At 38.5% G+C, this 11,830-nt stretch overlaps 1 protein-coding gene across 1 annotated transcript in view; it reads left to right on the top strand.

Moving 5' to 3' along the window:
- LOC115029106 (zinc finger protein 728-like) overlaps nt 1-11,830 on the top strand; it is a 45,079-nt gene that overhangs the window by 4,191 nt on the left and 29,058 nt on the right. Inside the window, 4 exon segments of the mRNA XM_029468592.1 lie at nt 3,928-4,054; nt 4,537-4,632; nt 6,108-7,962; nt 7,964-8,139. Of these exon segments, the coding sequence (XP_029324452.1) occupies nt 3,928-4,054; nt 4,537-4,632; nt 6,108-7,962; nt 7,964-8,139 (2,254 nt within the window).

Here is an 11,830-nt window from a genome sequence, read left to right as displayed (position 1 = left end):
TTCCTTCCTTCCTTCCTTCCTTCCTTCCTTCCTTCCTTCCTTTTGCTATTCTTGCTCTTGAAGGAACAGCCCTCTAGTCCTACATTCTCTAGCACTTTTATCATGAAAGTATATTGGAGTACATTGAGGAATTTTCTGCTCCTGTTGACATGACCATGTGATTTTTGTCCATAATATTCTGTCATTTATTGGATTTATTGACTTACACATTATGATTCATCACTTCTTTTAATGGATAAAGCCAATTTGTCATGGTTGATAATGTTTTTCACATGTGTTTGTGTTTCCTTTGTAGGTTTTTTCCAAGTATTTTTTTTTTTTTAGCATGTTGAATCTGACTACCTAATGAATATTGGCTACTGTATTCTTTTGTTGTTGTACTTTGTGTTGGGTCTCTATCTGATTTTGTTATTACAGTGATAGTAGCTTCTTAGAAATAGTTTCTAGGTGGGCCTTCTGTTCTTATATTTATTTAATGGTTGAGGAAGGATTAGTTATAGATCTTTGAATGCTGCAGAGAATTGTTGTGAATCCATAGAACTTTTTTTTTCAGCTGGTAAACTGTTTATTGCAATTTCAATCTCCCCATTTGATTTGAGTCGGATTAGGTTGTTAATTTCTTCTCCTTTAATTTTGTTTATTTATATGTAAAACATACACAAGAATGAAAATAAAATCTCAAGAAGACTAAACCTTTGAGAAGTGTTGAAATCATTCCTGTGGGTGAAGATTACAGTTCTAATTACCTACATGAAATTACGAGAAAGAACAGAGAGAAATGATTAGATGATACAATGAAGACATTTCGGATAAACAAGAACAAACATCATCCAAATCCTCTCAGTGGCAAAGAATAAAAGGAAAGAAAAAACAAAGAAACAAAAATAAAACAAAACAAACAAACAAAACAGCCAGAAGGGAAATAATTGAATACAGGTCAAATAACAAGAGTCAAATGCTTAACAAACTCACAGAAGGTTCATTAAGAAGGTAAAAAGATTGAGGGATACTTGGTTCAGCTCACCAAGAGACACAGGACACAAATGATCAGGGTCAGAAATGAATATGGAGACATTACATCTGATACCAAAAAATTCAGTCAATCATAGGGGAACATTTAGAAAACTTGTCCTCTTTGGAAAATTAAAAAGACACCATCACGTAGATCTCCTTCTTACAACATAGAGATGGATGTGTTTCTTGATCCATTCTCCTGGACTGTGTCTTTTGAATGGAGCACAGAGGGCATCAGTTGGTCTGCTATGTGAATGTTGTCAGTATGTTCCTTATTTTCAGTGCCGTTTATGTTCTCAGTGGCCCTTTGTGTTTTAGTAATTTTGGCTTCCAATTCCTTTCTAGAGTCTCTTGGCTATGCTTATCTCTCTCTTCAGGCTAAAATGTTGTTCTCTGTTTTTTCCATAGGTTTAATTGTAGAATATAATTCTTGTAATGCTCTTTATATTGTGGATAGCTTTTCTTCTTCCTTGAGGTACTGCAGAGAGTTGAGTGGTAAACAGTAGCTTAGGTTGGATGCCATAGCCTCTTTAGGAGTTGGAATGCATTTCTCCAGGTTCTTTTGCCTTTCAGAGATCCATTTAGCTATCAGCTGTTATCCTAGTAAATGTATTCTTTCACTTACAGATTTTATTATTCCATGAGTATTTTATTTTCTGATCTTGTCCAATTAGTGGTGTGTGTGTGTGTGTCTGTGTGTGTTTATGGGTCTGTCTTTCCTTAGTTTAGGGAAGATTTCTTTTACAGCCTTCTTGAAGATCATATCTATGCCATTGCCTGGGGATGTTTTTCTTTCATCTATGCCTGTACTTTGAAGATGTGGTCTTCTCACAGTGTCTAACATTTCCTATATGTTCCCCTCCCACAGATTTTTTTTTTATTGTATTTCATAGTCTTAGCTTATTCTATCTAGATCATCTACCTTATCTGTAAGTCCTTATATGCTGTCTTTTGCTGATTAATTCTATTGTTAAGCTTTTCTTTTTACATTTTCATTTTGGATTATTGGGCTTTTGAATTCTGTCTTCATTGCTGCAAGAGACCTCTTTAGTGTTTCTCTTTATTGAATTGCAGTTTCAAATTCTGGATTGTGTTGTCATTTCCATCCTTCTGATGTTTTTGGTTTCTTAGGCATCACTCAAGCACTCGTTCTCCTTATGTTCACTGTCTTCTACGGCACTGAGATGCTTCTTCCTGCCTTGTAAGAACGTTTTGTAGTCTAGGATGAAGTTTATGACTCTTCTAAAGTCTCTGTCCTAATGTTCATCTAAGCAATGTGTAATGGCAAATGTTTCTATCTTGAGAATATTGAGGCGAAATCCCAGCATGATCTTTTCTATTGTTTATTTTTTTCTATGAGAGCTGGCCATAAGGTTTTAGGAGAATATGCAGGCATGTTCTAGCCCATCTACAGCAAAATTTAATGTTGTTTTATTAGGTTTGCATGTCTGACTTCATAAAGGCGTCCTTTATTCTTTTCAGTTATCAAACAGCTCTATATTCTTTTAAAACACATTGTTTTTCTTTATATTCTCTTTTTCTTTGATTTTGAGTTCATCTTAATGTGGTTGGAAGTGAACTTCTTCAAATAATATGACGTTTAACTAAATCATAAAGAAAATAATCAGGGAATTGTACATGTGATTAATTTGTGACACTCTTCAGTGATGATCCAAGATTCAATATGGTCATTTGCAACAACATGGATGATGTTATATTTGTGAGCATGAACACAGAGAAGAAAGTCAGGAAAAAGTTGGGAGCAACAGAGGAGACTGCATATCAGTACACACAAAGAGGGGCACAGAAGAATGGGATGAGGGTTGTGTGAAGTGAGAAACCTGGCCTGGACCTTGTAAAGAAAGAGGTGAGGGGCTAGTGTTCATCTAAGTTATGTGTAATTGGAAATAGTCTATCTTCTATCAGGTGAGGGAAGTGACAAAAATGCTACTGTTCTGGTGTGGGGCAAAAAATGGGGTCCCACATCTACTCGGGGCTAGGATCGCTTGGTGAAGCAGATGAGGGGAGTATGACTGCGTGCAACCCCATGGAACTACCATGCAGGAAGAACTGCCAGATAGACATTGGACTGTGAGAAGCTGCGGGATCTGGCTCTGAGGGTGAAGAAAAGGTGCAGTCTGGCTCCAACTCTTGGATACCACAGACGCCACTAGGCATCGCGGAGGAGCTGGTTCTGGGGTCCCTGGGCCACACAGAGGCCAGAGACAACAGGTTCTCATTCTTGAACATCCCAGACGCTGCTGTATGTGGAAGAGCTGAGATCAAAGTGGGGACCCTCAGGTGGACTCGGCCCAGGGGCCGAAGGGAAAAGGGTCTGAGGAGAGCTCTGGCAGGTTACCTCTGGGGCTGGGGCTGGAGCACAGAAATGCTTCCTGTCAGGAGGTTAGATGCATGGCTCTTTAGAAGGAAACCTGCTTCATTGCTCCAGCACGGTCGTTCCGATGAACAGAGACAGTCCATGGTTTTAAGGCATTTATAGTAGAAAGGCAGAGAGAGGGAGAAGTGTAGAGAAGTAGAGGGCGGCCATGGCCACGTGGAGAGAGGCAGGAGCATTTCACTTAGGCACTAGCCACTGACCCATCATGCCTAATGGCTCCTCCCATCTTCTTCCCCTCCCTATTTCTCCTTCTCCTTGTCATGCTCCTTACCTTTGACCTCCAGCCTGGTCATCAAAGCCCTGCCTAACTCTATTTTCTCCTATAATGGACTATTGCCAGTTTTACTTAACCAATAGTTTTAAATTGGAGAGGAAAGTTTATAAACTAACACTCTATATGTGCTTGCCTTGGGGCAGCCAGATCTTGAGGTAGAGAAGTTAGCATTTGAATAGATAAAAGCATCAGACCAACCCCCAACAATAATGTGTGGTATTTACTCTTCTTTTTTCTTCAGGATATGTTGTCATTCTGGGATGTGGCGATATATTTCTCTGCAGAGGAGTGGGAATGCCTAGGTCCTGCTCAGTGGGATCTGTACAGGGACGTGATGCTGGAGAATTACAGCAACCTTGTGTTCCTGGGTGAGGAGAGCTTCTGTGATGAACATTTAATTAACTGTCAGCATGAACATTGCTCCCTTTGTACAGTACCTCATGGGAGCTTGTGCTTCCAACAGGGAGGTTCAGAGGGCTACTCTTAAGGAAAATTAATATTATTTATATAGCTTACAAATATTTCTTCTTATGTTCATACCAACCCCTTAAATGTATTGTTTGTATTAGAACATAAGTGGTATGCCTTAAAGAAATTGTCACACACTTAGGTTTTAGAAGTTCTTCCTGAAACTTTGGGATGTGAAGCATGGAACCCACGAACTCTAAGTTCCCCCTAAGCATTCTGATGTGCCCCGCAGAAAACACATGAGAACTAGTCCTCTACATTCCTTTTTATTCTTTTTTTTTTTCTTTTTGTATCCTTTCATCCTTGAAAACACAATCCTGGAGGGACATTTTATTTCCCAGGAGACTACATTAACAATGTTGTCCCCTTTTCCCACAAACAGGTCTTGCTTCCTCTAAGCCATACCTGGTCAGATTTCTGGAGCAAATACAAGAGCCTTCAGATGTGAAGAGACAAGCTGCCATCACTGTACACCCAGGTGAGTCAGAAGGAGGGTGTCAGTGAACAGAGGAGGGAATTTTAAGATACATACAACATAAAGACATTGAGATACAATATTCTGGTGTACATCATCTTTTAAAGATCTAATTTTCCCTTTCCTTCAAAGGAGGACATCCTGTAACATATAGGATGTTTCGGGTTCCATAAGCTTCGTTTTCTTCTACCATGAGAGTAACTTGTGTTTCCCAAAGCAGCTTAACCTCTGTCCTTTCCATGTAATCTTTAACTTGGCTATTTATGTTTTTCATAAGATATGTGTACATGTATTTTTTAAAATGATGATTTTTCTCTATCCCCAGCTAGTTCCCAAATGAATAAAACAGAGACAATAGAGTTATTTGATAAGCTTTACAACATAATTCCTGGGCAGTTGATAATTGATTCTAATCCTCTAAATTAATCTGATTGCCTCCTAGTCATAATCCCCATGATAGTTGCATTTTACTATTGATTCTGTCTCTTTAGTGTTCAGATGTCTATCATGTGTCTGGACTCATCCCTCATAGCTATATTCTTCTCCCCCTCTGTGTGTGTGTTTGTTTTGTTTGTGTGTGTGTCCCCAGTTCTATTTTCTCTTCAGCCAAGCCATTGGCTAATCAGCTTTTACTAACAAGTCAGAGAATAAATGGGACCAATATTTATAAAAATTTGATATGGGAGATCCTGAGAATAGGCATTACAATGCCATGTCTTGTTGACAACAAGCTATAGGTGCAGAGAAATCATTGTTTGTATAATCTGAGGATAATCTTTACACAATGTACAAAAACATTATACCCAAATTTATTCATAAAACCCTTTCCTTTGAATCCTTGAAATGTATTAATTCATGTTATTATGGAAAGTGTTCTAATGCTGCCGAGCTTTCATAACATTCAAAACAAAACTATATACTTCAAATATGTGTGTGTTTGTGTGTGTATATATATATATATATATATATATATATATATATATATATTAAATGTATACACATATAAACACACGCGCGCGCACACACACATATATACATGTAAATTGTTTATTCAGGTTTTATATATTCAGAAAAAATATTTTTTATTCAGATGTTTTCCAAGTTACACTATTTTATATGTTGTTTTTAACTAATAATAAAATTTTTGTATTTGTTTAAGGGGTTGATTTGTATTTATATAATGCTATTATGCATTTTCATGTTGATGTTATGCTTTCCTTACATGTTTGACTTTGATTAATATTCCTTTGTTTCCATGTTCCGTGTGGTCATGGTCTTATTTCAGTGGAAGTTTACATGACTTTCACCTCTTCTGTGTTGTATTTAGGCTTCAATGAGTACAGATAGAAATTTGAATGTAGTTAATCATTTTTATAGACAAGTGTGAATATGAGTTAATGTTTGGTTTTAAAAATAAGCATTGTAAATATTCAGAATATTACTCAGCTTCCATTCAATTCTCAATCCTTTTTCACCAGGGGGAAAATGCTATACATGCAAAGAATGTGGCAAAGGCTTTGAACACAAAAAAGTATGTCAGAATCACTGGAGAATTCATTTAAGAGTGAAGTCCTACAAGTGTGAAGAATGTGGCAAATCCTTCCATTTTCCATCGTTACTTTCTGCACACAAAAGAAATCATACAGGAGAAAAACTCTACAGTTCTGAAGATAGTGGCAAGGACTTCCATTGTCCATCATTACTTTCTCAAAACAAGATTGTTCGTACAGGAGAAAAACCTTACAAATGTGAAGACTGTGGCAAGGGCTTCCATTATCCATCAAGACTTTCTGATCACAAGAAAATTCATACAGGAGAGAAACCACACAAGTGTGAAATATGTGGCAAGGCCTTTGATTATCCATCAAGACTTTCCAACCATAAGAGAATTCATACAGGAGAGAAACCCTACAAATGTGAAGTATGTGACAAAGCCTTCCATGATCCATCAAAACTTTCTCAACACAAAATAATTCATACAGGAGAAAAGCCCTACAAATGTGAAGTTTGTGGCAAGGCCTTCCATTACCCATCCATACTTTCTAAACATAAGATAATTCATACAAAAGAGAATCTCTGCAAGTGTGATATATGTGGCAAGGCCTTCCATTATCCATTATTACTTTCTCAACACAAAATCGTTCATACAGGGAAAAAACCCTACAAATGTGAAAACTGTGGTAAGTCCTTCCATTATCCATCAAAACTTTCCAGACATAAGAAAACTCACACAGGAGAAAAACCATACAAGTGTGAAGTATGTGGCAAGGATTTCTATTATCCATCCAGACTTTCTAAACACAAGATAGTTCATACAGAAGAAAATCCCTATAAGTGTGAAGTATGTGGCAAGGCCTTCGACTATCCATCAAGACTTTCAAACCATAAGAAAATTCATACAGAAGAGAAACCATACAAGTGTGAAGTATGTGGAAAGGCCTTCTGTTTTTTATCATCTCTTCATAAACACAAGATAATTCACACAGGAGAGAAACCCTACAAGTGTGACATATGTGGCAAGGCCTTCGGTTCTCCATCAAGACTTTCCAAACATAATAAAATTCATACAGGAGAGAAACCATACAAGTGTGAAGTATGTGGAAAGGCCTTCCACTTTCCATTCTTACTCTTGATACACAAGAGAACTCATACAGGAGAAAAACCCTACAAGTGTCAAGTATGTAGCAAGGCCTTCCATTGTCCATCAATACTTTCTGTACACAAGAGAATTCATACTGGAGAAAAACCCTACAAGTGTGAAGTATGTGGCAAGGCCTTCAATATCCCATCAAAACTTTCTCACCACAATCTAATTCATACAAGAGAGAAGCCATACAAATGTGAAGTTTGTGGTAAGGCCTTCCATTACCCATCAAGACTTTCCAAACATAAGAAAATCCATACAGGAGGGAATCCCTACAATGCTGAAATGTGTAGCAAGGGCTTCAATTATCCATCAAGACTTTCCAAACATAAGAAACTTACTACAGAAGAGAAACCATGCAAGTGTGAAGTATGTGGAAAAGTCTTTCGCTTTCTATCATTACTTACGATACACAAGAGAATTCATACTGGAGAAAAACCCTACAAGTGTGAAATATGTGGCAAGTTCTTCCATTATCCATCATTACTTTCTAAACACAAGATCATTCATACAGGAGAGAAGCCCTATAAGTGTGAAGCATGTAGCAAGGCCTTCCATTATCCATCATTACTTTCTAAGCACAAGATCATTCATACAGGAGAGAAGCCCTATAAGTGTGAAGCATGTAGCAAGGCCTTCCATTATCCATCATTACTTTCTAAGCACAGAATCATTCATACAGGAGAGACTCTACAGTAATGAAGTCTGTGGCAAGGCCTTCCATTCTGCATCAAGACTTTCCAAATATAAGAAAATTTATATTAGAGGAAAACTGTACAAGTGGGAAGCACATGGCAAGGCCTTCCATTATCCCTCTTTACTTTCTAAACACAAGATCATTCATACAGGAGAGAATCCCTAACATGGTGAAGTATGTGTCTTGGAGAGGGGTTTTGAGAGAATGGGTGTTTAGGAGCGGTAAAAAAAAAATTAATTTGAACTCAAATTCTGGGTGCAAGCTTACTAGCAAGGGCTAGTAGTAGCAAGGGCTTCAATTATCATAGAAATATTCAATTAACATAGAAAATGTCTGTGTTTAATCTAGTGCCTAACAAATCCTATATTCAGCTCCCGACAACTTTTGAGACTGCTTTCTCTATGTACTGCTCCAGACAGTTCTCTAAGCAGTTCTCTCTTGCTCTTCTGAAATTTTTTCTGGATAGCTCATCTCTTTCAAATCAAAACCCAGACATTCATTTACAGATCAAGCCAGACATTTATCCAAGTTCCCTTTTGATTATCCCATAAGACAGCATCTCATAACACCAGCCCCTTGGTGATATGAATTCTTAGGTAACTGGAATCCATTTTTTTTTCAACATTGCAAAAGAATTCAGACATCTGCCTGCTCCTGTTAAGCACAGGCAATAAGCTAGGTGTGTGGAACCTCATTCTGAAATTGCCATTCCTACCACAACTGAGACTAACTTTGCTCTGTACCAGGAAGACCCTAAACTCAGGAATCTGTCTGCCCCCTGTAAGCAGAAACAAAAACTACGCTGGGTGGGATCTTCTTCAATTACCACTCCCTAAATCTTTTTATCTCCTCCCTTAGTATTTTCTGACAAATTGGCTTTGAGTTGTTTTAGATTTGTGAAGCCTCTTATATAATTCATACTACATCCTTATATTTTGCTTGAGAAATTATATATTTTTGGACTCATATTTTCAGAGTTTTTTCCCATAGCCTTAAAGGCTGTCCGGCTGGTCCCAGTATTTACCATTTTGCTGAGACATTAGCTGCACCTTTGACTCCTGGACTCATGCTGTTTCTAAGTATTATAGAGTCATTTAATTAACAGAGAGGACATTCCTTGAAGGGGGAACATGTACATTATTATACAAACAAGCAGCCATCAATACTCATGCAGCCTCATGCTGGTCCTGTTCCAGGGGTGGGAACTATGCCATCCCAACCACAGCAACTGCCCACCTCACATCTCCCTTTGACTCATCCCTCCCACTGTATCCCCTTCAGAAAAGAGCAAGCCTTTCATCAACTGAGTTTCCACCAACCCAGTAGGAGGAAAGTAGTACCAAGAACAGGAAAGACATCAGAGACACCCCCACTCTGTCAGGGACCCCACAAAAACCTAAAGTCTACAGCCATCATATATGCTGCGGACCTAATAGAGACTGCAGCTGGCTCCATGATTCCCACTTCAGTCTCTGTGATCCACCATGAGCCCTGCTTAAATGATTCCTCAGGCAGTGCTTTTGCATTGTCCTCTACTAGGAATCCTAGAATACTCTATCCCTCTCTTCTGCAGGATTCCCCAAGCTCCAAGGAAGAAACCTGATGGAGACTTCCAACCCATGCTCTCTAACTAACGTTTGGTTGTGGGTCTGTGCCTTCATTCCAGTAGCTTTCAGAGAACGCTGCTCTAATGATGAGTGGACTAGGCATGCATCTATTAGAATATTATGGTTGTGAATATGCAAGGCCCATAGACTCAACGTGGTTGAATTCTTGTCCCATAAAGAATGTCACTATTAGAATGTCATTATTATTAATGTCACCCACTATTTTGGAGTGGGTGTTTCCTTGTAGGATGTGTGTCATTGTGGATGTAGGCTTCAAATTCTGTATTCAAGGTATACCTATTGGTGGAAAAAGTCTTGTTATTTTAAAAACAAATACGCCTGTACAGTTTTACCAATGAGGACTCGGGAGCCAGATGTCATTGTAAAGCCTGCTGGCTCAGAGAATCAGAGAATGCACCCAACTGACCTTACTACTCCACTGGTGTCCCAGATGGAAAACACTCTTTCTCTCCTTTTCCATCCTGTCTTAAATACACTTCTCCTCAAAGTCCTGCCTTTCTGTTTACTTGTGTTCACTCCCTGCCAGCTTGTTCCTTGCTCTGCCTTTTCACCTATAGTTGAATTCATGTAGTTCTTGGATTAAAGGTATGTGCTAGGGCTAAGCCACACTACAACAAGGGTTTTCCAAATCACAGTCTTGGGTTTCATAATGTGATCAAATATCCTGCAACATTCCTGCTTTTTGGCTACATAAAACACTCTAACATCAATGAACTGCATAGTATATGGTAAGACTTACATTCTCAGTGACCGGTCCATTTCTACTTGGTAACTTTAGAGAACATAGTGTGTCTTCTTTTTCCATGAGTCTAATATTCTGTACCTACAGAAAATTTTATCACAAGTTGCATTTATCAACCTAAAACCAATTTTTATATCTTAAAATATTTTCTTAAATTCTAAACAATTTAGGCTTAACTGTGAGACTAAAACTGTCTAGTCTTCAACCCCATTAGAGACCTGAGACGGGTAAATATTTCCTGAATAAACAGGAAGTGAAGAGCAAGCAACTTCCAAACAATAGAAATGGTAGGGACATCTGGCAGCTCAGCAGCCTACAGAGATTCCTCTGCAACACTGGAGCATTTATCTTGTTGAACTATTGGCCCAGAATACCTTACAGATTTCTTTGTGACACAGAACATATAAAGGAGTTCTCTACCTTGTCCTGGAAGAGTTTGGCAGTTAACTTTCTTCATGTCCTGCTTGTCCATAGCTTGGACAGCATACGATCAACAGTTGAGGCAGAGGCAGTTTCTTGCCCAGGGACAGCTTGCCACGTTTGCAGCAAACTCCATCAGGAGGTTCTTGATGCTCATCATCATCTTCTTTTAAGTAGTACAAGGATGATACCAAGAGCTGACATTTCTCATTGTCAAAAATTAATAAAACATCTTTTAATGCCATATTTTACAGATTTCTAATGTTTCTGAAAAACATTGAATAATCTTAGTACATTTGAATAAGCAAATGTTGATTATCTCTAGCTATTTACTATCTCGTTAACATAGAAAAGGTCTGTGTTTAATCTAGTGCCTAACAAATCCACAAGTTTGATTGACTTGAGAGGACTGAATTACCCAGAGCTGACTGACTCCATGACAGGCTGCAAACTGGCAGTTTGTAATACTAGGGCTAAGTTTTTGTTTTTCAGATTAGAACTCGGATCCCAGAACCTGTGATCACCCAACCACAACCACCAGCAGCCAATCTGAGGATACCTTGTCATCTGGCCTGACGTAAGAATAGGTACCTAGAATGATTAAGCAACCCCCATGGAAAGTCTCCAAAGCCTAACCAGTTGTAGAATCAGTTAAACCTGTAGAGGTAGAGCTGACCAATCAAGATTAAAGAGCACAGAACCAATCCTGGAATTCCTCTAACTAACAATAAAAGCTGGGCCTGTGAGTCTACCACGTGTCTCCATTCCCAAATGCAGAGACCCCTGCATGCAGGAAATTCTTCTGAATAAATGCTCTTTGCTTTTGTATACTGTTTGAGTCTGGAGTATCATTCTTTGGTGATTTTTGGACCCTAACATCTGACTATTAAATTGCATTTCTTAACTATCTTAATTTTTAATGCCAACTTTCAAAAGGACTAGAACTTTACATTGAGCCAGGCGTGGTGGTGCACACCTTTAATTCCAGCATTCGGGAAGCAGAGGCAGGCGGATTTCTGAGTTCGAGGCCAGCCTGGTCTACAGAGTGAGTTCCAGGACAGCCAGGGCTA

This window comes from Mus caroli, chromosome 13 (assembly GCF_900094665.2).
Source record: "Mus caroli chromosome 13, CAROLI_EIJ_v1.1, whole genome shotgun sequence".
Classification (NCBI taxonomy): Eukaryota; Metazoa; Chordata; class Mammalia; order Rodentia; family Muridae; genus Mus; species Mus caroli.
This window is presented reverse-complemented; position numbering and strand designations above follow the sequence as displayed.